At 40.6% G+C, this 27574-nt stretch overlaps 1 protein-coding gene across 1 annotated transcript in view; it reads left to right on the top strand.

Annotated features, from left to right (window-relative positions):
• LOC129706006 (titin-like) overlaps positions 1–27574 on the top strand; it is a 174445-nt gene that overhangs the window by 71181 nt on the left and 75690 nt on the right. The window contains 22 exon segments of the mRNA XM_055649976.1: positions 97–132; positions 990–1247; positions 1723–1992; positions 3125–3462; positions 4046–4099; positions 4346–4604; positions 5729–5986; positions 6463–6732; positions 7864–8121; positions 9076–9326; positions 10425–10728; positions 11204–11473; positions 12612–12869; positions 13563–13933; positions 17509–17809; positions 18428–18697; positions 19829–20086; positions 20996–21400; positions 22382–22639; positions 23114–23486; positions 24553–24776; positions 27271–27546. Coding sequence (XP_055505951.1) covers positions 97–132; positions 990–1247; positions 1723–1992; positions 3125–3462; positions 4046–4099; positions 4346–4604; positions 5729–5986; positions 6463–6732; positions 7864–8121; positions 9076–9326; positions 10425–10728; positions 11204–11473; positions 12612–12869; positions 13563–13933; positions 17509–17809; positions 18428–18697; positions 19829–20086; positions 20996–21400; positions 22382–22639; positions 23114–23486; positions 24553–24776; positions 27271–27546 — 5820 coding nt within the window.

Genomic DNA, 27574 nt, shown 5'->3' with positions numbered 1-27574 from the left:
TAATTAGTAGTGGTTTTGTTATTAATGGAGAGGTTATTTCTTTGCCATGGAATTGTAATTATTATTGGGTGTTTCACTCTTGTTCACACGGTGGAGTGAAGAGTGAAGCTGTGCTTCTAAATGAGTTTACAAGTAAGGGGGATGCAATTTCCTTGTGAATTAAGATGCAGCCCACAATCGGAAAACAAGTAAATGAGTCTAGGTTCCAACTTGAGATCGTTGGCTAAAGGTAAGTATTTGGGAGCTTATGTCGGATATTCTGTTGTAGGTGTTCTGCAAAGAGCCTATTTAGATGCAGCTTTTGTTGTTGATGGGCAACTTCTTTCTGTGCCACAGTTTGCATTGCTGTTCTTAAATTTCACACTAGAAAGAGATCTTTCTTCTTTTAATTGGACTTGTTGTGACCAACACAGTGGAATAATTGGATGAAGTGCATCGATAAATGAGGACTTTGTTGATTGTCAAGAACCCTGCATGGATATTGTTCACGGCTTGGTGGTGGTGTCCAGTTGTGCAAGAATTAATATCTGCGCTATGTTTAAGATCTTGTTCAGAACAGATATTGAAAATGTGCATCAATTACTGGAAAGTCATAAGTAGTGATTGCTCTGGCAGTTGTTTCGTAGGTCAGGCTATTGCTGTGAGTGGCCCTTCTGGAACAGTCAAGAGTTAGTTGTCCAATATGCTTTCTTGCTATTTGCATGTCTTTTCAAGCACCTTTGATGGTTATGACTAACAAGTCATCAGGAAAGAAAGCAGAAATGAATCTGAGAGGCTGTTTGAGAGTGGTGTCATATTTCATTGTGTCTCTTGAAGCGACAATAAATATACAGACAATTTAGGGATGTACTAGGAACATCCAAATGAATGAAATCTGATTGAAAAATAGTGCAGATGGCTGCAGCAGCCGTTGTGACATCATCAGATGAAGTGAAGCATGAAGCAGAATGAGATTGGTGTTATCCTCAACATCTCATTAATAATTGCAGAACCGAATCCTGTGAACAATGCAATTGCTTCAAGTCGCAACACCACTTCAGTTACTCTGAGTTGGGACAAACCGCTTGACTCCAAGCCTGAGTATACCTATAAAGTGACACTGAGTGGACATCTTCCAATTATGATAACTGGTAATGAATTTGTTACTGTGGCACAACTAAATCCTGGAACTGGATACACATTCAGTGTGTTCACACTGGCAGCAGATAATACATCAGCAGATCCAGTCTATGTCTCCTCTACTACAGGTAAGGATACCAATTGTTTTATTAGGAGCTTCTCTCTGACCAAGGTAGACTGCTTAATCTGCAGCAAATCATACAATCATGTCTTCATATAGTAGAAGACAAATTAGCTAGTTGTGGACTCAACAATGTGGTAAAAGAAGGAGCTCAGTCAGCAATTCTTGATAGATGTATATTGAGGTGCTGACCAGATTATTGCTCCGTGGACACTGAACGGTGGCTGTGTGGTCTTGATTTGTCTTTCTTGATTGCCTACCCAGTGTACTGACAATAGGTTTCATATTCTCACTGCCTAATAGCATGGGAGTGAAATGTTGCATGTGATTCCTGAACTTGGAAAAAAGCCAACAAATGTTTATGGGTTATCCTGCAACATTTATGAATAAAATATGTATGACATTTATTGTGCCGATATTTACTTTATATCATTCTCCAACCAGCATTATCCAATTATCATCCAATTACTTGCTTCTGACAGTTCCTTCCAAGCCTGGAGCCATTTCCGTGATGGCCTTAAGCAACGTTTCCATCTCCTTGAGCTTAGGGAGACCCGTGGACATGGGGGTCACCCAGTACAACTTCAGCATCATATACGGGTCTGCCACCAGTTCTGATGTTTCCTTCAATGAAATTACAAATTCCACCATAATCCAAGATCTGCAGTCTGGAACCAATTACACCATTTCTGTGACCACTGTTGTTCAAGATGGAGTGAAGAGTGAAGCTGTGGTTCTAAATCAGTTTACAAGTAAGTGTGAAGCATTTTCCCGTGTGTGCAATGGTGCAGACCACCGTCCAGAAGCAAGAAAAAAAGAATCTCGTTCCAGCTACAGATCATTGGATTTGGGATAATATATGGGAGATAGAGTTTGTTTTGATTGTGATCTGCAGAAAGATTAATTAGTAGTGGTTTTCTTAATAATGGAGAGCTTATTTCTTTGCCATGGAATTGTAATTATTATTAGGTGTTTCATTGTTGTTCACGGTGGAGTGAAGAGTGAAGTTGTGCTTTTAAATCAGTTTACAAGTAAGGGGGATGCAATTTCCTTGTGAATTAAGATGCAGCCCACAATCGGAAAACAAGTAAATAGGACTAGGTTCCAACTTGAGATCGTTGGCTAAAGGAAAGTATTTGGGAGTTAATGTCAGATATTCTGTTGAAGGTGTTCTGCAAGGAACCTATTTAGATGCAGCTTTTGTTGTTGATGGGCAACTTCATTCTGTGCCACAGTTTGCATTGCTGTTCCTAAATTTCACACGAGAAAGAGATCTTTCTTCTTTTAATTGGTCTTGTTGTGACCAACACAGTGGAATATTTGGAAGAAGTGCATCGATGAATGAGGACTTTGTTGATTGTCAAGAACCCTGCATGGATTTTGTTCACGGCTTGGTGGTGGTGTCCAGGTGTGCCAGAATTAATATCTGCCCTATGTTTAAGATCTTGTACAAAACAGATATTGAAAATGTGCATCAATTACTGGAAAGTCATGTTGTGATTGCACTGCCAGTTGTTTTATAGTACAGGCTACTGCTGTGAGTGGCCCTTCTGGAACAGTCAAGAGTTAGTTGTCCAATATGCTTTCTTGCTATTTGCATGGCTTTACAAGCACTTTAATGGTTATGACTAACAAGTCATCAGGAAAGAAAACAGAAATGAATCTGAGAGGCTGTTTGAGAGTGGTGCCATATTTCATTGTGTCTCTTGAAGCATCACTAAATATACAGACAATTTAGGGATGTACTAGGAACATCCAAATGATGGAAATCTAATTGAAAAAAGTGCAGATGGCTGCAGCAGCAGTTGTGACATCATCAGATGAAGTGAAGCATAAAGCAGAATGAGATTGGTGTTATCCTCAACATCTCATTAATAATTGCAGAACCGAATCCTGTGAACAATGCAATTGTTTCAAGTCGCAACACCACTTCAGTTACTCTGAGTTGGGACAAACCGCTTGACTCCAAGCCTGAATATACCTATAAGGTGACACTGAGTGGACATCTCCCAATTATGATAACTGGTAATGAATTCGTTACCGTGGCACAACTAACTCCTGGAACTGTATACACATTCAGTGTGTTCACACTGGCAGCAGATAATACATCAGCAGATCCAGTCTATGTCTCCTCTACTACAGGTAAATACACCAATTGTTTTAATAGGAGCTTCTCTCTGACCAAGGTAGACTGCTTAATCTGCAGCAAATCATACAATCATGTCTTCATATAGTAGAAGACAAATTAGCTAGTTGTGGACTCAACAATGTGATAAAGGAAGGAGCTCAGTCAGCAATTCTTGATAGATGTATATTGAGGTGCTGACCAGATTATTGCTCCATAGACACTGAACGGTGGCTGTGTGGTCTTGATTTGTCTTTCTTGATTGCCTACCCAGTGTACTGACAGTAGGTTTCATATTCTCACTGCCTAATACTGCAGAGGGTGGTGAAAATTGCCCAACGCATCACCGGGTCCTCGTTCCCCTCCATTGAGTCTGTCCAAAGCAAGCGTTGTCTGCGGAGGGCGCTCAGCATCGACAAGGACTGCTCTCACCCCAGCCATGGACTGTTTACCCTTTTACCATCCGGGAGGCGCTACAGGTCTCTCCGTTGCCGGACCAGCAGGTCCAGGAACAGCTTCTTCCCCGCGGCTGTCACACTACTCAACAATGTACCTCGGTGACTGCCAATCACCCCCCCCCCCCCCCCCCCCCCCCCCCCCCCCCCCCCCCACCCCACCCGAACACTCCTCCCACAGGAAAATACACTATGTCTGTATACATGTAACTAGATTTATTTATTGAAATCATATTCTATGTCGCTCTTCCAGGGAGATGCTAACTGCATTTCGTTGTCTCTGTATTGTACACTGACAATGACAATTAAAGTTGAATCTGAATCTGAATCTAATAGCATGGGAGCGAAATGTTGCATGTGATTCCTGAACTTGGAGAAAGCCAACAAATGTTTATGGGTTATCCTGCAACATTTATGAATAAAATATGTATGACATTTATTGTGCCGATATTTACTTTGTATCATTCTCCAACCATCATTATCCAATTATTATCCAATTACTTGCTTCTGACAGTTCCTTCCAAGCCTGGAGCCATTACCGTGATGGCCTTAAGCAACGTTTCCATCTCCTTGAGCTTAGGGAGACCCGTGGACATGGGGGTCACCCAGTACAACTTCAGCATCATATACGGGTCTGTCAGCAGTTCTGATGTTTCCTTCAATGAAATTACAAATTCCACCAAAATCCAAGATCTGCAGTCTGGAACTAATTACACCATTTCTGTGACCACTGTTGTTCAAGATGGAGTGAAGAGTGAAGCTGTGGTTCTAAATCAGTTTACAAGTAAGTGTGAAGCATTTTCCCGTGTGTGCAATGGTGCAGACCACCGTCCAGAAGCAAGAAAAAAAGAATCTCGTTCCAGCTTCAGATCGTTGGATTTGGGAGATAGAGTTTGTTTTGATTGTGATCTGCAGAAAGATTAATTAGTAGTGGTTTTGTTATTAATGGAGAGGTTATTTCTTTGCCATGGAATTGTAATTATTATTGGGTGTTTCACTCTTGTTCACGGTGGAGTGAAGAGTGAAGCTGTGCTTCTAAATGAGTTTACAAGTAAGGGGGATGCAATTTCCTTGTGAATTAAGATGCAGCCCACAATCGGAAAACAAGTAAATGAGTCTAGGTTCCAACTTGAGATCGTTGGCTAAAGGTAAGTATTTGGGAGCTTATGTCGGATATTCTGTTGTAGGTGTTCTGCAAAGAGCCTATTTAGATGCAGCTTTTGTTGTTGATGGGCAACTTCTTTCTGTGCCACAGTTTGCATTGCTGTTCTTAAATTTCACACCAGAAAGAGATCTTTCTTCTTTTAATTGGACTTGTTGTGACCAACACAGTGGAATAATTGGATGAAGTGCATCGATAAATGAGGACTTTGTTGATTGTCAAGAACCCTGCATGGATATTGTTCACGGCTTGGTGGTGGTGTCCAGTTGTGCAAGAATTAATATCTGCGCTATGTTTAAGATCTTGTTCAGAACAGATATTGAAAATGTGCATCAATTACTGGAAAGTCATAAGTAGTGATTGCTCTGGCAGTTGTTTCGTAGGTCAGGCTATTGCTGTGAGTGGCCCTTCTGGAACAGTCAAGAGTTAGTTGTCCAATATGCTTTCTTGCTATTTGCATGTCTTTTCAAGCACCTTTGATGGTTATGACTAACAAGTCATCAGGAAAGAAAGCAGAAATGAATCTGAGAGGCTGTTTGAGAGTGGTGTCATATTTTATTGTGTCTCTTGAAGCGACAATAAATATACAGACAATTTAGGGATGTACTAGGAACATCCAAATGAATGAAATCTGATTGAAAAATAGTGCAGATGGCTGCAGCAGCCGTTGTGACATCATCAGATGAAGTGAAGCATGAAGCAGAATGAGATTGGTGTTATCCTCAACATCTCATTAATAATTGCAGAACCGAATCCTGTGAACAATGCAATTGCTTCAAGTCGCAACACCACTTCAGTTACTCTGAGTTGGGACAAACCGCTTGACTCCAAGCCTGAGTATACCTATAAAGTGACACTGAGTGGACATCTTCCAATTATGATAACTGGTAATGAATTTGTTACTGTGGCACAACTAAATCCTGGAACTGGATACACATTCAGTGTGTTCACACTGGCAGCAGATAATACATCAGCAGATCCAGTCTATGTCTCCTCTACTACAGGTAAGGATACCAATTGTTTTATTAGGAGCTTCTCTCTGACCAAGGTAGACTGCTTAATCTGCAGCAAATCATACAATCATGTCTTCATATAGTAGAAGACAAATTAGCTAGTTGTGGACTCAACAATGGTAAAAAGAAGGAGCTCAGTCAGCAATTCTTGATAGATGTATATTGATTGTGTGCTGACCAGATTATTGCTCCGTGGACACTGAACGGTGGCTGTGTGGTCTTGATTTGTCTTTCTTGATTGCCTACCCAGTGTACTGACAATAGGTTTCATATTCTCACTGCCTAATAGCATGGGAGTGAAATGTTGCATGTGATTCCTGAACTTGGAAAAAGCCAACAAATGTTTATGGGTTATCCTGCAACATTTATGAATAAAATATGTATGACATTTATTGTGCCGATATTTACTTTATATCATTCTCCAACCAGCATTATCCAATTATCATCCAATTACTTGCTTCTGACAGTTCCTTCCAAGCCTGGAGCCATTTCCGTGATGGCCTTAAGCAACGTTTCCATCTCCTTGAGCTTAGGGAGACCCGTGGACATGGGGGTCACCCAGTACAACTTCAGCATCATATACGGGTCTGCCACCAGTTCTGATGTTTCCTTCAATGAAATTACAAATTCCACCATAATCCAAGATCTGCAGTCTGGAACCAATTACACCATTTCTGTGACCACTGTTGTTCAAGATGGAGTGAAGAGTGAAGCTGTGGTTCTAAATCAGTTTACAAGTAAGTGTGAAGCATTTTCCCGTGTGTGCAATGGTGCAGACCACCGTCCAGAAGCAAGAAAAAAAGAATCTCGTTCCAGCTACAGATCATTGGATTTGGGATAATATATGGGAGATAGAGTTTGTTTTGATTGTGATCTGCAGAAAGATTAATTAGTAGTGGTTTTCTTAATAATGGAGAGCTTATTTCTTTGCCATGGAATTGTAATTATTATTAGGTGTTTCATTGTTGTTCACGGTGGAGTGAAGAGTGAAGTTGTGCTTTTAAATCAGTTTACAAGTAAGGGGGATGCAATTTCCTTGTGAATTAAGATGCAGCCCACAATCGGAAAACAAGTAAATAGGACTAGGTTCCAACTTGAGATCGTTGGCTAAAGGAAAGTATTTGGGAGTTAATGTCAGATATTCTGTTGAAGGTGTTCTGCAAGGAACCTATTTAGATGCAGCTTTTGTTGTTGATGGGCAACTTCATTCTGTGCCACAGTTTGCATTGCTGTTCCTAAATTTCACACGAGAAAGAGATCTTTCTTCTTTTAATTGGTCTTGTTGTGACCAACACAGTGGAATATTTGGAAGAAGTGCATCGATGAATGAGGACTTTGTTGATTGTCAAGAACCCTGCATGGATTTTGTTCACGGCTTGGTGGTGGTGTCCAGGTGTGCCAGAATTAATATCTGCCCTATGTTTAAGATCTTGTACAAACAGATATTGAAAATGTGCATCAATTACTGGAAAGTCATGTTGTGATTGCACTGCCAGTTGTTTTATAGTACAGGCTACTGCTGTGAGTGGCCCTTCTGGAACAGTCAAGAGTTAGTTGTCCAATATGCTTTCTTGCTATTTGCATGGCTTTACAAGCACTTTAATGGTTATGACTAACAAGTCATCAGGAAAGAAAACAGAAATGAATCTGAGAGGCTGTTTGAGAGTGGTGCCATATTTCATTGTGTCTCTTGAAGCATCACTAAATATACAGACAATTTAGGGATGTACTAGGAACATCCAAATGATGGAAATCTAATTGAAAAAAGTGCAGATGGCTGCAGCAGCAGTTGTGACATCATCAGATGAAGTGAAGCATGAAGCAGAATGAGATTGGTGTTATCCTCAACATCTCATTAATAATTGCAGAACCGAATCCTGTGAACAATGCAATTGTTTCAAGTCGCAACACCACTTCAGTTACTCTGAGTTGGGACAAACCGCTTGACTCCAAGCCTGAATATACCTATAAGGTGACACTGAGTGGACATCTCCCAATTATGATAACTGGTAATGAATTCGTTACCGTGGCACAACTAACTCCTGGAACTGTATACACATTCAGTGTGTTCACACTGGCAGCAGATAATACATCAGCAGATCCAGTCTATGTCTCCTCTACTACAGGTAAATACACCAATTGTTTTAATAGGAGCTTCTCTCTGACCAAGGTAGACTGCTTAATCTGCAGCAAATCATACAATCATGTCTTCATATAGTAGAAGACAAATTAGCTAGTTGTGGACTCAACAATGTGATAAAGGAAGGAGCTCAGTCAGCAATTCTTGATAGATGTATATTGAGGTGCTGACCAGATTATTGCTCCATAGACACTGAACGGTGGCTGTGTGGTCTTGATTTGTCTTTCTTGATTGCCTACCCAGTGTACTGACAGTAGGTTTCATATTCTCACTGCCTAATACTGCAGAGGGTGGTGAAAATTGCCCAACGCATCACCGGGTCCTCGCTCCCCTCCATTGAGTCTGTCCAAAGCAAGCGTTGTCTGCGGAGGGCGCTCAGCATCGACAAGGACTGCTCTCACCCCAGCCATGGACTGTTTACCCTCCTACCATCCGGGAGGCGCTACAGGTCTCTCCGTTGCCGGACCAGCAGGTCCAGGAACAGCTTCTTCCCTGCGGCTGTCACACTACTCAACAATGTACCTCGGTGACTGCCAATCACCCCCCCCCCCCCCCCCCCCCCCCCCCCCCCCCCCCCCCCCCCCCGTCCCGAACACTCCTCCCACAGGAAAATACACTATGTCTGTATACATGTAACTAGATTTATTTATTGAAATCATATTCTATGTCGCTCTTCCAGGGAGATGCTAACTGCATTTCGTTGTCTCTGTATTGTACACTGACAATGACAATTAAAGTTGAATCTGAATCTGAATCTAATAGCATGGGAGCGAAATGTTGCATGTGATTCCTGAACTTGGAGAAAGCCAACAAATGTTTATGGGTTATCCTGCAACATTTATGAATAAAATATGTATGACATTTATTGTGCCGATATTTACTTTGTATCATTCTCCAACCATCATTATCCAATTATTATCCAATTACTTGCTTCTGACAGTTCCTTCCAAGCCTGGAGCCATTACCGTGATGGCCTTAAGCAACGTTTCCATCTCCTTGAGCTTAGGGAGACCCGTGGACATGGGGGTCACCCAGTACAACTTCAGCATCATATACGGGTCTGTCAGCAGTTCTGATGTTTCCTTCAATGAAATTACAAATTCCACCAAAATCCAAGATCTGCAGTCTGGAACTAATTACACCATTTCTGTGACCACTGTTGTTCAAGATGGAGTGAAGAGTGAAGCTGTGGTCTAAAATCAGTTTACAAGTAAGTGTGAAGCATTTTCCCGTGTGTGCAATGGTGCAGACCACCGTCCAGAAGCAAGAAAAAAAAGAATCTCGTTCCAGCTTCAGATCGTTGGATTTGGGAGATAGAGTTTGTTTTGATTGTGATCTGCAGAAAGATTAATTAGTAGTGGTTTTGTTATTAATGGAGAGGTTATTTCTTTGCCATGGAATTGTAATTATTATTGGGTGTTTCACTCTTGTTCACGGTGGAGTGAAGAGTGAAGCTGTGCTTCTAAATGAGTTTACAAGTAAGGGGGATGCAATTTCCTTGTGAATTAAGATGCAGCCCACAATCGGAAAACAAGTAAATGAGTCTAGGTTCCAACTTGAGATCGTTGGCTAAAGGTAAGTATTTGGGAGCTTATGTCGGATATTCTGTTGTAGGTGTTCTGCAAAGAGCCTATTTAGATGCAGCTTTTGTTGTTGATGGGCAACTTCTTTCTGTGCCACAGTTTGCATTGCTGTTCTTAAATTTCACACCAGAAAGAGATCTTTCTTCTTTTAATTGGACTTGTTGTGACCAACACAGTGGAATAATTGGATGAAGTGCATCGATAAATGAGGACTTTGTTGATTGTCAAGAACCCTGCATGGATATTGTTCACGGCTTGGTGGTGGTGTCCAGTTGTGCAAGAATTAATATCTGCGCTATGTTTAAGATCTTGTTCAGAACAGATATTGAAAATGTGCATCAATTACTGGAAAGTCATAAGTAGTGATTGCTCTGGCAGTTGTTTCGTAGGTCAGGCTATTGCTGTGAGTGGCCCTTCTGGAACAGTCAAGAGTTAGTTGTCCAATATGCTTTCTTGCTATTTGCATGTCTTTTCAAGCACCTTTGATGGTTATGACTAACAAGTCATCAGGAAAGAAAGCAGAAATGAATCTGAGAGGCTGTTTGAGAGTGGTGTCATATTTCATTGTGTCTCTTGAAGCGACAATAAATATACAGACAATTTAGGGATGTACTAGGAACATCCAAATGAATGAAATCTGATTGAAAAATAGTGCAGATGGCTGCAGCAGCCGTTGTGACATCATCAGATGAAGTGAAGCATGAAGCAGAATGAGATTGGTGTTATCCTCAACATCTCATTAATAATTGCAGAACCGAATCCTGTGAACAATGCAATTGCTTCAAGTCGCAACACCACTTCAGTTACTCTGAGTTGGGACAAACCGCTTGACTCCAAGCCTGAGTATACCTATAAAGTGACACTGAGTGGACATCTTCCAATTATGATAACTGGTAATGAATTTGTTACTGTGGCACAACTAAATCCTGGAACTGGATACACATTCAGTGTGTTCACACTGGCAGCAGATAATACATCAGCAGATCCAGTCTATGTCTCCTCTACTACAGGTAAGGATACCAATTGTTTTATTAGGAGCTTCTCTCTGACCAAGGTAGACTGCTTAATCTGCAGCAAATCATACAATCATGTCTTCATATAGTAGAAGACAAATTAGCTAGTTGTGGACTCAACAATGTGGTAAAAGAAGGAGCTCAGTCAGCAATTCTTGATAGATGTATATTGAGGTGCTGACCAGATTATTGCTCCGTGGACACTGAACGGTGGCTGTGTGGTCTTGATTTGTCTTTCTTGATTGCCTACCCAGTGTACTGACAATAGGTTTCATATTCTCACTGCCTAATAGCATGGGAGTGAAATGTTGCATGTGATTCCTGAACTTGGAAAAAAGCCAACAAATGTTTATGGGTTATCCTGCAACATTTATGAATAAAATATGTATGACATTTATTGTGCCGATATTTACTTTATATCATTCTCCACCCAGCATTATCCAATTATCATCCAATTACTTGCTTCTGACAGTTCCTTCCAAGCCTGGAGCCATTTCCGTGATGGCCTTAAGCAACGTTTCCATCTCCTTGAGCTTAGGGAGACCCGTGGACATGGGGGTCACCCAGTACAACTTCAGCATCATATACGGGTCTGCCACCAGTTCTGATGTTTCCTTCAATGAAATTACAAATTCCACCAAAATCCAAGATCTGCAGTCTGGAACCAATTACACCATTTCTGTGACCACTGTTGTTCAAGATGGAGTGAAGAGTGAAGCTGTGGTTCTAAATCAGTTTACAAGTAAGTGTGAAGCATTTTCCCGTGTGTGCAATGGTGCAGACCACCGTCCAGAAGCAAGAAAAAAAAAATCTCGTTCCAGCTACAGATCATTGGATTTGGGATAATATATGGGAGATAGAGTTTGTTTTGATTGTGATCTGCAGAAAGATTAATTAGTAGTGGTTTTCTTAATAATGGAGAGCTTATTTCTTTGCCATGGAATTGTAATTATTATTAGGTGTTTTTCATTGTTGTTCACGGTGGAGTGAAGAGTGAAGCTGTGCTTTTAAATCAGTTTACAAGTAAGGGGGATGCAATTTCCTTGTGAATTAAGATGCAGCCCACAATCGGAAAACAAGTAAATAGGACTAGGTTCCAACTTGAGATCGTTGGCTAAAGGAAAGTATTTGGGAGCTAATGTCAGATATTCTGTTGAAGGTGTTCTGCAAGGAACCTATTTAGATGCAGCTTTTGTTGTTGATGGGCAACTTCATTCTGTGCCACAGTTTGCATTGCTGTTCTTAAATTTCACACGAGAAAGAGATCTTTCTTCTTTTAATTGGTCTTGTTGTGACCAACAAAGTGGAATATTTGGAAGAAGTGCATCGATGAATGAGGACTTTGTTGATTGTCAAGAAACCCTGCATGGATTTTGTTCACGGCTTGGTGGTGGTGTCCAGGTGTGCCAGAATTAATATCTGCCCTATGTTTAAGATCTTGTACAAAACAGATATTGAAAATGTGCCATCAATTACTGGAAAGTCATGTTGTGATTGCACTGCCAGTTGTTTTTATAGTACAGGCTATGCTGTGAGTGGCCCTTCTGGAACAGTCAAGAGTTAGTTGTCCAATATGCTTTCTTGCTATTTGCATGGCTTTACAAGCACTTTGATGGTTATGACTAACAAGTCATCAGGAAAGAAAACAGAAATGAATCTGAGAGGCTGTTTGAGAGTGGTGGTGCCATATTTCATTGTGTCTCTTGAAGCACAATAAATATACAGACAATTTAGGGATGTACTAGGAACATCCAAATGATGGAAATCTAATTGAAAAAAGTGCAGATGGCTGCAGCAGCAGTTGTGACATCATCAGATGAAGTGAAGCATAAAGCAGAATGAGATTGGTGTTATCCTCAACATCTCATTAATAATTGCAGAACCGAATCCTGTGAACAATGCAATTGTTTCAAGTCGCAACACCACTTCAGTTACTCTGAGTTGGGACAAACCGCTTGACTCCAAGCCTGAATATACCTATAAGGTGACACTGAGTGGACATCTCCCAATTATGATAACTGGTAATGAATTTGTTACCGTGGCACAACTAACTCCTGGAACTGTATACACATTCAGTGTGTTCACACTGGCAGCAGATAATACATCAGCAGATCCAGTCTATGTCTCCTCTACTACAGGTAAATACACCAATTGTTTTAATAGGAGCTTCTCTCTGACCAAGGTAGACTGCTTAATCTGCAGCAAATCATACAATCATGTCTTCATATAGTAGAAGACAAATTAGCTAGTTGTGGACTCAACAATGTGATAAAGGAAGGAGCTCAGTCAGCAATTCTTGATAGATGTATATTGAGGTGCTGACCAGATTATTGCTCCAAACACTGAACGTTGTGGCTGCGGACTGAACGGTGGCTGTGTGGTCTCACAGCCATGATTTGTCTTTCTTGATTGCCTACCCAGTGTACTGACAATAGGTTTCATATTCTCACATGCCCAGGAACAGCGCAACAATGGGAGGCGCTGTCACACTACTCAACAATTCTAGTGAAATGTTGCATGTGATTCCTGAACTCCTCCCACAGGAAAAACACTATGTCTGTATACATGTAACTAGATTTATTTATGGAAATTATCTATGTCGCTCTTCCAAGATGCATTTCGTTGTCTCTGTATTGTACATGACAATGACAATATGTATGAATCTGAATCTGATCTAATAGCATGGGAGCGAAATGTTGCATTGATTCCTGAACTTGGATAAAGCAACAAATGTCTATGGGTTATCCTGCAACCATGAATAAAATTGTATCATTTATTGTGCCGATATTACTTTGTATCATTCTCCAACCATCATTACTTGCTTCTGACAGTTCCTTCCAAGCCTGGAGCCATTTCCGTGATGGCCTTAAGCAACGTTTCCATCTCCTTGAGCTTAGGGAGACCCGTGGACATGGGGGTCACCCAGTACAACTTCAGCATCATATACGGGTCTGCCAGCAGTTCTGATGTTTCCTTCAATGAAATTACAAATTCCACCAAAATCCATGATCTGCAGTCTGGAACTAATTACACCATTTCTGTGACCACTGTTGTTCAAGATGGAGTGAAGAGTGAAGCTGTGGTTCTAAATCAGTTTACAAGTAAGTGTGAAGCATTTTCCCGTGTGTGCAATGGTGCAGACCACCGTCCAGAAGCAAGAAAAAAAGAATCTCGTTCCAGCTACAGATCATTGGATTTGGGATAATATATGGGAGATAGAGTTTGTTTTGATTGTGATCTGCAGAAAGATTAATTAGTAGTGGTTTTGTTATTAATGGAGATGTTATTTCTTTGCCATGGAATTGTAATTATTATTGGGTGTTTCACTCTTGTTCACGGTGGAGTGAAGAGTGAAGCTGTGCTTCTAAATCAGTTTACAAGTAAGGGGGATGCAATTTCCTTGTGAATTAAGATGCAGCCCACAATCGGAAAACAAGTAAATAGGACTAGGTTCCAACTTGAGATCGTTGGCTAAAGGTAAGTATTTGGGAGCTATGTCGGATATTCTGTTGAAGGTGTTCTGCAAGGAGCCTATTTAGATGCAGCTTTTGTTGTTGATGGGCAACTTCATTCTGTGCCACAGTTTGCATTGCTGTTCTTAAATTTCACACCAGAAAGAGATCTTTCTTCTTTTAATTGGTCTTGTTGTGACCAACACAGTGGAATAATTGGAAGAAGTGCATCGATAAATGAGGACTTTGTTGATTGTCAAGAACCCTGCATGGATTTTGTTCACGGCTTGGTGGTGGTGTCCAGTTGTGCAAGAATTAATATCTGCGCTATGTTTTAAGATCTTGTTCAAACAGATATTGAAAATGTGCATCAATTACTGGAAAGTCATGTTGTGATTGCTCTGGCAGTTGTTTTATAGTACAGGCTACTGCTGTGAGTGGCCCTTCTGGAACAGTCAAGAGTTAGTTGTCCAATATGCTTTCTTGCTATTTGCATGGCTTTTCAAGCACTTTTGATGGTTATGACTAACAAGTCATCAGGAAAGAAAACAGAAATGAATCTGAGAGGCTGTTTGAGAGTGGTGTCCATATTTCATTGTGTCTCTTGAAGCGACAATAAATATACAGACAATTTAGGGATGTACTAGAACATCCAAATGATGGAAATCTATTTGAAAAAAGTGCAGATGGCTGCAGCAGCAGTTGTGACATCATCAGATGAAGTGAAGCATAAAGCAGAATGAGTTTGGTGTTATCCTCAACATCTCATTAATAATTGCAGAGCCGAATCCTGAGAACCATGAAATTGGTTCAGGTCGCAACAGGGAGTCAGTTACTCTGAGTTGAGAGAAACCTCTTGTCTCCAAGCCTGAATATACCTATAAGTGACACTGAGTGGACATCTCCCAATTATGATAACTGGTAATGAATTTGTTACCGTGGCACAACTAACTCCTGGAACTGTATACACATTCAGTGTGTTCACACTGGCAGCAGATAATACATCAGCAGATCCAGTCTATGTCTCCTCTACTACAGGTAAATACACCAATTGTTTTAATAGGAGCTTCTCTCTGACCAAGGTAGACTGCTTAATCTGCAGCAAATCATACAATCATGTCTTCATATAGTAGAAGACAAATTAGCTAGTTGTGGACTCAACAATGTGATAAAGGAAGGAGCTCAGTCAGCAATTCTTGATAGATGTATATTGAGGTGCTGACCAGATTATTGCTCCATAGACACTGAACGGTGGCTGTGTGGTCTTGATTTGTCTTTCTTGATTGCCTACCCAGTGTACTGACAGTAGGTTTCATATTCTCACTGCCTAATACTGCAGAGGGTGGTGAAAATTGCCCAACGCATCACCGGGTCCTCTCTCCCCTCCATTGAGTCTGTCTAAAGCAAGCGTTGTCTGCGGAGGGCGCTCAGCATCGACAAGGACTGCTCTCACCCCAGCCATGGACTGTTTACCCTCCTACCATCCGGGAGGCGCTACAGGTCTCTCCGTTACCAGACCAGCAGGTCCAGGAACAGCTTCTTCCCTGCGGCTGTCACACTACTCAACAATGTACCTCGGTGACTGCCAATCACCCCCCCCCCCCCCCCCCCCCCCCCCCCCCCCCCCCACAACACTCCTCCCACAGGGAAATACACTATGTCTGTATACATGTAACTAGATTTATTTATTGAAATCATATTCTATGTCGCTCTTCCAGGGAGATGCTAACTGCATTTCGTTGTCTCTGTATTGTACACTGACAATGACAATTAAAGTTGAATCTGAATCTGAATCTAATAGCATGGGAGCGAAATGTTGCATGTGATTCCTGAACTTGGAAAAAGCCAACAAATGTTTATGGGTTATCCTGCAACATTTATGAATAAAATATGTATGACATTTATTGTGCCGATATTTACTTTGTATCATTCTCCAACCATCATTATCCAATTATTATCCAATTACTTGCTTCTGACAGTTCCTTCCAAGCCTGGAGCCATTACCGTGATGGCCTTAAGCAACGTTTCCATCTCCTTGAGCTTAGGGAGACCCGTGGACATGGGGGTCACCCAGTACAACTTCAGCATCATATACGGGTCTGCCAGCAGTTCTGATGTTTCCTTCAATGAAATTACAAATTCCACCAAAATCCAAGATCTGCAGTCTGGAACTAATTACACCATTTCTGTGACCACTGTTGTTCAAGATGGAGTGAAGAGTGAAGCTGTGGTTCTAAATCAGTTTACAAGTAAGTGTGAAGCATTTTCCCGTGTGTGCAATGGTGCAGACCACCGTCCAGAAGCAAGAAAAAAATAATCTCGTTCCAGCTTCAGATCGTTGGAGTTGGGAGATAGAGAGTTTGTTTTGATTGTGATCGGCAGAAAGATTAATTAGTAGTTGTTTTGGTTATTAATGGAGAGGTTATTTCTTTGCCATGGAATTGTAATTATTATTGGGTGTTTCACTGTTGTTCACGGTGGAGTGAAGAGTGAAGCTGTGCTTCTAAATGAGTTTACAAGTAAGGGGGATGCAATTTCCTTGTGAATTAAGATGCAGCCCACAATCGGAAAACGAGTCTAGGTTCCAACTTGAGATCGTTGGCTAAAGGTAAGTATTTGGGAGCTTATGTCGGATATTCTGTTGTAGGTGTTCTGCAAAGAGCCTATTTAGATGCAGCTTTTGTTGTTGATGGGCAACTTCTTTCTGTGCCACAGTTTGCATTGCTGTTCTTAAATTTCACACCAGAAAGAGATCTTTCTTCTTTTAATTGGACTTGTTGTGACCAACACAGTGGAATAATTGGATGAAGTGCATCGATAAATGAGGACTTTGTTGATTGTCAAGAACCCTGCATGGATATTCTTCACGGCTTGGTGGTGGTGTCCAGTTGTGCAAGAATTAATATCTGCGCTATGTTTAAGATCTTGTTCAGAACAGATATTGAAAATGTGCATCAATTACTGGAAAGTCATAAGTAGTGATTGCTCTGGCAGTTGTTTCGTAGGGCAGGCTATTGCTGTGAGTGGCCCTTCTGGAACAGTCAAGAGTTAGTTGTCCAATATGCTTTCTTGCTATTTGCATGTCTTTTCAAGCACCTTTGATGGTTATGACTAACAAGTCATCAGGAAAGAAAGCAGAAATGAATCTGAGAGGCTGTTTGATAGTGGTGTCATATTTCATTGTGTCTCTTGAAGCGACATTAAATATACAGACAATTTAGGGATGTACTAGGAACATCCAAATGAATGAAATCTTATTGAAAAATAGTGCAGATGGCTGCAGCAGCAGTTGTGACATCATCAGATGAAGTGAAGCATGAAGCAGAATGAGATTGGTGTTATCCTCAACATCTCATTAATAATTGCAGAACCGAATCCTGTGAACAATGCAATTGCTTCAAGTCGCAACACCACATCAGTTACTCTGAGTTGGGACAAACCGCTTGACTCCAAGCCTGAGTATACCTATAAGGTGACACTGAATGGACATCTTCCAATTATGATAACTGGTAATGAATTTGTTACTGTGGCACAACTAAATCCTGGAACTGGATACACATTCAGTGTGTTCACACTGGCAGCAGATAATACATCAGCAGATCCAGTCTATGTCTCCTCTACTACAGGTAAGGATACCAATTGTTTTAATAGGAGCTTCTCTCTGACCAAGGTAGACTGCTTAATCTGCAGCAAATCATACAATCATGTCTTCATATAGTAGCAGACAAATTAGCTAGTTGTGGACTCAACAATGTGATAAAGGAGGAGCTCAGGATAGATGTATATTGAGGTGCTCAGTCATAGCAATAGCTGTGTGGTCTTGATTGTCTTTCTTGATTGCCTACCCAGTGTACTGACAGTATTTCATATCTCACTGCCTAATACTGCAGAGGGTGCTGACCAGATTATTGCTTGTCTGCGTGGACATCGACAAGGACTGAACGGTGGCTGGGAGTGGTCTTGATTTGTTCTTTTGCTTGATTGCCCAATACCCAGTGTACTGACAATAGGTTTCATATTCTATGTCAGGGAGATGCTAACTAATAGCATGGAGTGAATCTGAATCTGTTAATAGCGAAATGTGCATGTGATTCCTGAACTTGGAAAAAGCCAACAAATGTTTATGGGTTATCCTGCAACATTTATGAATAAAATATGTATGACATTTATTGTGCCGATATTTACTTTATATCATTCTCCAATCAGCATTATCCAATTATCATCCAATTACTTGCTTCTGACAGTTCCTTCCAAGCCTGGAGCCATTTCCGTGATGGCCTTAAGCAACGTTTCCATCTCCTTGAGCTTAGGGAGACCCGTGGACATGGGGGTCACCCAGTACAACTTCAGCATCATATACGGGTCTGCCACCAGTTCTGATGTTTCCTTCAATGAAATTACAAATTCCACCAAAATCCAAGATCTGCAGTCTGGAACTAATTACACCATTTCTGTGACAACTGTTGTTCAAGATGGAGTGAAGAGTGAAGCTGTGGTTCTAAATCAGTTTACAAGTAAGTGTGAAGCATTTTCCCATGTGTGCAATGGTGCAGACCACCGTCCAGAAGCAAGAAAAAAGAATCTCGTTCCAGCTACAGATCATTGGATTTGGGATAATATATGGGAGATAGAGTTTATTTTGATTGTGATCTGCAGAAAGATTAATTAGTAGTGGTTTTCTTAATAATGGAGAGCTTATTTCTTTGCCATGGAATTGTAATTAGTATTAGGTGTTTCATTGTTGTTCACGGTGGAGTGAAGAGTGAAGTTGTGCTTTTAAATCAGTTTACAAGTAAGGGGGATGCAATTTCCTTGTGAATTAAGATGCAGCCCACAATCGGAAAACAAGTAAATAGGACTAGGTTCCAACTTGAGATCGTTGGCTAAAGGTAAGTATTTGGGAGCTAATGTCAGATATTCTGTTGAAGTGTTCTGCAAGGAACCTATTTAGATGCAGCTTTTGTTGTTGATGGGCAACTTCATTCTGTGCCACAGTTTGCATTGCTGTTCTTAAATTTCACACCAGAAAGAGATCTTTCTTCTTTTAATTGGTCTTGTAGCGCCCACCACAGTGAAATAATTAGAAGAAGTGCATCGATGAATGAGGACTTTGTTGATTGTCAAGAACCCTGCATGGATTTTGTTCATGGCTTGGTGGTGGTGTCCAGGTGTGCAAGAATTAATATCTGCGCTATGTTTAAGATCTTGTACAAAACAGATATTGAAAATGTGCATCAATTACTGGAAAGTCGTGTTGTGATTGCCCTGGCAGTTGTTTCATAGTTCAGGCTACTGCTGTGAGTGGCCCTTCTGGAACAGTCAAGAGTTAGTTGTCCAATATGCTTTCTTGCTATTTGCATGGCTTTACAAGCACATTTGATGGTTATGACTAACAAGTCATCAGGAAAGAAAACAGAAATGAATCTGAGAGGCAGGTTGAGAGTGGTGCCATATTTCATCGTGTCTCTTGAAGCGTCAGTAAATATACAGACAATTTAGGGATGTACTAGGAACATCCAAATGATGGAAATCTAATTGAAAAAAGGGCAGATGGCTGCAGCAGCAGTTGTGACATCATCAGATGAAGTGAAGCATGAAGCAGAATGAGATTGGTGTTATCCTCAACATCTCATTAATAATTGCAGAACCGAATCCTGTGAACAATGCAATTGTTTCAAGTCGCAACACCACTTCAGTTACTCTGAGTTGGGACAAACCGCTTGACTCCAAGCCTGAGTATGCCTATAAGGTGACACTGAGTGGACATCTCCCAATTATGATAACTGGTAATGAATTTGTTACCGTGGCACAACTAACTCCTGGAACTGTATACACATTCAGTGTGTTCACACTGGCAGCAGATAATACATCAGCAGATCCAGTCTATGTCTCCTCTACTACAGGTAAATACACCAATTGTTTTAATGGGAGCTTCTCTCTGACCAAGGTAGACTGCTTAATCTGCAGCAAATCATATAATCATGTCTTCATATAGTAGAAGACAAATTAGCTAGTTGTGGACTCAACAATGTGGTAAAGGAAGGAGCTCAGTCAGCAATTCTTGATAGATGTATATTGAGGTGCTGACCAGATTATTGCTCAGTGGACACTGAATGGTAGCTGTGTGGTCTTGATTTGTCTTTCTTGATTGCCTACCCAGTGTACTGACAGTAGGTTTCATATTCTCACTGCCTAATACTGCAGAGGGTGGTGAAACACATCACCGGGTCCTCGCTCCCCTCCATTGAGTCTGTCCAAAGCAAGCGTTGTCTGCGGAGGGCGCTCAGCATCGACAAGGACTGCTCTCACCCCAGCCATGGACTGTTTACCCTCCTACCATCCGGGAGGCGCTACAGGTCTCTCCGTTACCGGACCAGCAGGTCCAGGAACAGCTTCTTCCCTGCGGCTGTCACACTACTCAACAATGTACCTCGGTGACTGCCAATCACCCCTCCCCCCCCCGAACACCCCTCCCACAGGAAAATACACTATGTCTGTATACATGTAACTAGATTTATTTATTGAAATCATATTCTATGTCGCTCTTCCAGGGAGATGCTAGCTGCATTTCGATGTCTCTGTATTGTACACTGACAATGACAATTAAAGTTGAATCTGAATCTGAATCTAATAGCATGGGAGCGAAATGTTGCATGTGATTCCTGAACTTGGAAAAAGCCAACAAATGTTTATGGGTTATCCTGCAACATTTATGAATAAAATATGTATGACATTTATTGTGCCGATATTTACTTTGTATCATTCTCCAACCATCATTATCCAATTATTATCCAATTACTTGCTTCTGACAGTTCCTTCCAAGCCTGGAGCCATTACCATGATGGCCTTAAGCAACGTTTCCATCTCCTTGAGCTTAGGGAGACCCGTGGACATGGGGGTCACCCAGTACAACTTCAGCATCATATACGGGTCTGCCAGCAGTTCTGATGTTTCCTTCAATGAAATTACAAATTCCACCAAAATCCAAGATCTGCAGTCTGGAACTAATTACACCATTTCTGTGACCACTGTTGTTCAAGATGGAGTGAAGAGTGAAGCTGTGGTTCTAAATCAGTTTACAAGTAAGTGTGAAGCATTTTCCCGTGTGTGCAATGGTGCAGACCACCGTCCAGAAGCAAGAAAAAAAGAATCTCGTTCCAGCTTCAGATCGTTGGATTTGGGAGATAGAGTTTGTTTTGATTGTGATCTGCAGAAAGATTAATTAGTAGTGGTTTTGTTATTAATGGAGAGGTTATTTCTTTGCCATGGAATTGTAATTATTATTGGGTGTTTCACTGTTGCTCACGGTGGAGTGAAGAGTGAAGCTGTGCTTCTAAATGAGTTTACAAGTAAGGGGGATGCAATTTCCTTGTGAATTAAGATGCAGCCCACAATCGGAAAACGAGTCTAGGTTCCAACTTGAGATCGTTGGCTAAAGGTAAGTATTTGGGAGCTTATGTCGGATATTCTGTTGTAGGTGTTCTGCAAAGAGCCTATTTAGATGCAGCTTTTGTTGTTGATGGGCAACTTCTATCTGTGCCACAGTTTGCATTGCTGTTCTTAAATTTCACACTAGAAAGAGATCTTTCTTCTTTTAATTGGACTTGTTGTGACCAACACAGTGGAATAATTGGATGAAGTGCATCGATAAATGAGGACTTTGTTGATTGTCAAGAACCCTGCATGGATATTGTTCACGGCTTGGTGGTGGTGTCCAGTTGTGCAAGAATTAATATCTGCGCTATGTTTAAGATCTTGTTCAGAACAGATATTGAAAATGTGCATCAATTACTGGAAAGTCATAAGTAGTGATTGCTCTGGCAGTTGTTTCGTAGGTCAGGCTATTGCTGTGAGTGGCCCTTCTGGAACAGTCGAGAGTTAGTTGTCCAATATGCTTTCTTGCTATTTGCATGTCTTTTCAAGCACCTTTGATGGTTATGACTAACAAGTCATCAGGAAAGAAAGCAGAAATGAATCTGAGAGGCTGTTTGAGAATGGTGTCATATTTCATTGTGTCTCTTGAAGCGACAATAAATATACAGACAATTTAGGGATGTACTAGGAACATCCAAATGAATGAAATCTGATTGAAAAATAGTGCAGATGGCTGCAGCAGCCGTTGTGACATCATCAGATGAAGTGAAGCATGAAGCAGAATGAGATTGGTGTTATCCTCAACATCTCATTAATAATTGCAGAACCGAATCCTGTGAACAATGCAATTGTTTCAAGTCGCAACACCACTTCAGTTACTCTGAGTTGGGACAAACCGCTTGACTCCAAGCCTGAGTATACCTATAAGGTGACACTGAGTGGACATCTCCCAATTATGATAACTGGTAATGAATTCGTTACCGTGGCACAACTAACTCCTGGAACTGTATACACATTCAGTGTGTTCACACTGGCAGCAGATAATACATCAGCAGATCCAGTCTATGTCTCCTCTACTACAGGTAAGGATACCAATTGTTTTAATAGGAGCTTCTCTCTGACCAAGGTAGACTGCTTAATCTGCAGCAAATCATACAATCATGTCTTCATATAGTAGAAGACAAATTAGCTAGTTGTGGACTCAACAATGTGATAAAGGAAGGAGCTCAGTCAGCAATTCTTGATAGATGTATATTGAGGTGCTGACCAGATTATTGCTCCGTGGACACTGAACGGTGGCTGTGTGGTCTTGATTTGTCTTTCTTGATTGCCTACCCAGTGTACTGACAATAGGTTTCATATTCTCACTGCCTAATAGCATGGGAGTGAAATGTTGCAGGTGATTCCTGAACTTGGAAAAAGCCAACAAATGTTTATGGGTTATCCTGCAACATTTATGAATAAAATATGTATGACATTTATTGTGCCGATATTTACTTTATATCATTCTCCAACCATCATTATCCAATTATTATCCAATTACTTGCTTCTGACAGTTCCTTCCAAGCCTGGAGCCATTTCTGTGATGGCCTTAAGCAACGTTTCCATCTCCTTGAGCTTAGGGAGACCCGTGGACATGGGGGTCACCCAGTACAACTTCAGCATCATATACGGATCTGCCACCAGTTCTGATGTTTCCTTCAATGAAATTACAAATTCCACCAAAATCCAAGATCTGCAGTCTGGAACCAATTACACCATTTCTGTGACCACTTTTGTTCAAGATGGAGTGAAGAGTGAAGCTGTGGTTCTAAATCAGTTTACAAGTAAGTGTGAAGCATTTTCCCGTGTGTGCAATGGTGCAGACCACCGTCCAGAAGCAAGAAAAAAAGAATCTCGTTCCAGCTACAGATCATTGGATTTGGGATAATATATGGGAGATAGAGTTTGTTTTGATTGTGATCTGCAGAAAGATTAATTAGTAGTGGTTTTCTTAATAATGGAGAGCTTATTTCTTTGCCATGGAATTGTAATTATTATTAGGTGTTTCATTGTTGTTCACGGTGGAGTGAAGAGTGAAGTTGTGCTTTTAAATCAGTTTACAAGTAAGGGGGATGCAATTTCCTTGTGAATTAAGATGCAGCCCACAATCGGGAAACAAGTAAATAGGACTAGGTTCCAACTTGAGATCGTTGGCTAAAGGAAAGTATTTGGGAGCTAATGTCAGATATTCTGTTGAAGGTGTTCTGCAAGGAACCTATTTAGATGCAGCTTTTGTTGTTGATGGGCAACTTCATTCTGTGCCACAGTTTGCATTGCTGTTCTTCAATTTCACACGAGAAAGAGATCTTTCTTCTTTTAATTGGACTTGTTGTGACCAACACAGTGGAATAATTAGAAGAAGTGCATCGATGAATGAGGACTTTGTTGATTGTCAAGAACCCTGCATGGATTTTGTTCACGCCTTGGTGGTGATGTCCAGGTGTGCCAGAATTAATATCTGCCCTATGTTTAAGATCTTGTACAAAACAGATATTGAAAATGTGCATCAATTACTGGAAAGTCATGTTGTGATTGCCCTGCCAGTTGTTTCATAGTTCAGGCTACTGCTGTGAGTGGCCCTTCTGGAACAGTCAAGAGTTAGTTGTCCAATATGCTTTCTTGCTATTTGCATGTCTTTTCAAGCACCTTTGATGGTTTTGACTAACAAGTCATCAGGAAAGAAAGCAGAAATGAATCTGAGAGGCTATTTGATAGTGGTGTCATATTTCATTGTGTCTCTTGAAGCGACATTAAATATACAGACAATTTAGGGATGTACTAGGAACATCCAAATGAATGAAATCTTATTGAAAAATAGTGCAGATGGCTGCAGCAGCAGTTGTGACATCATCAGATGAAGTGAAGCATAAAGCAGAATGAGATTGGTGTTATCCTCAACATCTCATTAATAATTGCAGAACCGAATCCTGTGAACAATGCAATTGCTTTCAAGTCGCAACACCACTTCAGTTACTCTGAGTTGGGACAAACCGCTTGACTCCAAGCCTGAGTATACCTATAAGGTGACACTGAGTGGACATCTCCCAATTATGATAACTGGTAATGAATTTGTTACTGTGGCACAACTAAATCCTGGAACTGGATACACATTCAGTGTGTTCACACTGGCAGCAGATAATACATCAGCAGATCCAGTCTATGTCTCCTCTACTACAGGTAAGGATACCAATTGTTTTATTAGGAGCTTCTCTCTGACCAAGGTAGACTGCTTAATCTGCAGCAAATCATACAATCATGTCTTCATATAGTAGAAGACAAATTAGCTAGTTGTGGATCTGCAGTCTGGAACCAATTACACAATTTCTGTGACCACTGTTGTTCAAGGTGGAGTGAAGAGTGAAGCTGTGGTTCTAAATCAGTTTACAAGTAAGTGTGAAGCAATTTTCCTTGTGTGCAAAGGTGCAGAACACCGTCCAGAAGCAAGAAGGAAAGAATCTCGTTCCAGCTACAGATCATTGGATTTGGGATAATATTTGGGAGATAGAGTTTGTTTTGATTGTGATCTGCAGAAGGAGTAATTAGTAGTAGTTTTGTTATTAATGGAGAGCTTATTTCTTTGTCATGGAATTGTAATTATTATTAGGTGTTTCCATTATTTTAACTGATCTTGTTCTGACTATCACATTTGCGCTGAAAAATTGAACATTGTATGAATATAAATGGTACAATGAATGTTTGGCTTTGTCATTTTTTGATTTTGTGAAGTGGTTGATCATTACTCTGTGTGATGGAAACAATTATTGGCATCTATCAAAGCTTGACAACCAGACCTGAGTGCAATCAGTGACATTTCCCTCGAGCATGAAGGAGAGTTCCAGCAACCTCATAGGACCTCCTAAGACCACGTGTTGACCATGCTGCGAGTTTGAAGGTCAAAGACACTTCTTCTAAACTGGCAGATTAGGTCACCCAAGTGGTACAGCCCCCTTTACTGTATCTACTTTATGAGATGAAAAGACAAATAGGTGTCATAAATAGATATTTCTCCAATGGCTTGTTCACATTGGAGTGAAGTGTGAAACTGATGATCTGAATCAGATTTCAAGTATGTGGGATGCAATTTGTATTGTGGACTTGGTTGAGCCCATATGTGATAATCAAGCTAGAGAGGACTATGGTCCCATTTGTGAGGGCATTTGAAAACTATTTGCTGGTTACTGTTTCAGATATTTGGGTGCAGGTTTCTGCAGAGTTGGGGGTAACTGCAACTTTTGTTTCCTTTGTTAGGATTGTTGCTCTTTGAAAGACACTTTTCATTTTGTCAATTTGTTTTGTCATGACCAATACACTGGTAAACCTGTCAGGGGCCATATCCTTGCTCTATCATTGAGCCTAGATGGAATAGAACCCAGCAGCATACTATATGTCAAGGTTAATCATTATTTTGTAATTATGACATTTTTAAGCATTGCTGTGGATGAGGTGGATTTGTTTATTGGCATTTCATCAGCACTTGCAAGTCAGCACTATGTGGCTTCAGTGAGGTTTGTGTCTTGTAAGACCGTGTCATTAAATCTTGCCTTGAGTAGACTTTCCGATCACAAGCCTGAAAGAAGTTGTAGCGGCAAGATGAGCAATAATCCATCTATAAATCAAAAGATTTCACATGACAGTGGTTGACAGAGGTTTCAACCCTGATATTCAAAAGTAACTTCATCTTTAAATATGTACCTTCTCCTGATGGAATGAAAGGAAGGACCGTCACTGCATTAATTTCACTAGCAGAGCACTAGTTGATTCCAACAACAGATATTTCATACAAATATGCAATTCTTATCAATTTAGGTTTGATGAAGATTTTGTACGGCTTTGGTAGATGAGTAATATTGTGCAAAATCTTTATTTCATCCTTTCTACAGGATGAGTTGATTGTTGGCTGGGGGAATAATTTATTAGCTATATCAAAGGATTGAAACTTGCATCTATGGTTGCAACTTTCTGCAAAATCGCTGCCATGCCATAAGGCTATAGGAAATTAAGAGGTGGACTAATAAGTTATAATTCAAATAAATAATAATATGACAGAATCCAGAATTGCATTTGTAGTGAGCTAATTGCTTTACCATTACCATATTTACCATACTATTGCAATTACACCTCTTTGCATTTGAAATTTTAATGGGTTATTTCACAGTGAGATGCCTGATATGAATATTTATCTGTAAACAAAGAATCGTCATAAAATTCAACAAACTTCAATGATGTGGTGGCAATTTCCTGTCTATCTCTGTCCGTGAACCATTGCTATTTTATTCATTGCCAAAAATGGAATCATTGGATTTGCATTCAATTGTCCATTTCCTTTAAAGAAGACCCGGGTCTTTTTGGAAATGCCGTGTGCGCTATCTGGCAGTGTAAAATTGCAATGACTTGGTTGTAAGAGACAGTTCATCTTTTTTATACTTTCTCAAATCAATTGGCAAGTTTGCCAATGAACTATCCTGCTCCCCCCTGCTTCCTCCTTACTCTTCCCTTTCACTTTTAATCAATAGTTCTTCTAATAAAACTTACAATTCAATACATTTAATTTGACCCTTGTGTTCTTATGTGATTGAATGTAAGGTTCACCCATTCTTTTAATACAAATCCTTTCCTCTTTGTTCAGTGTTCATCTTTCACTGACAAAATGTTTTGTGTCCTTTCCTAATAGAGCCTAATGAAGTGCAGAATGTGACTGTGGTGACTGTCACCACCAACTTCATAATCCTGCAATGGGTGAAGCCAGTGGATCATAAAGAAGGATATCGGTACATGATACTGACCGAGGGAAACCCACCCCCGATCGATAATTATGGCAATATTACTGTAGAATTTGAGAATGCTACCATAAAAAATCTGACATCTGGAACCAAATACAGTTTTTCCATTACGACATTTGTCGCAGATGGAACTCGAGCAAATCCAGTAAAAGCCTTGAGCTACACAAGTAAGTCTTGCTCTTATACAGTAGCAAA

This window comes from Leucoraja erinacea, chromosome 18 (genome assembly GCF_028641065.1).
Source record: "Leucoraja erinacea ecotype New England chromosome 18, Leri_hhj_1, whole genome shotgun sequence".
Taxonomy (NCBI): domain Eukaryota; kingdom Metazoa; phylum Chordata; class Chondrichthyes; order Rajiformes; family Rajidae; genus Leucoraja; species Leucoraja erinaceus.
This window is presented reverse-complemented; position numbering and strand designations above follow the sequence as displayed.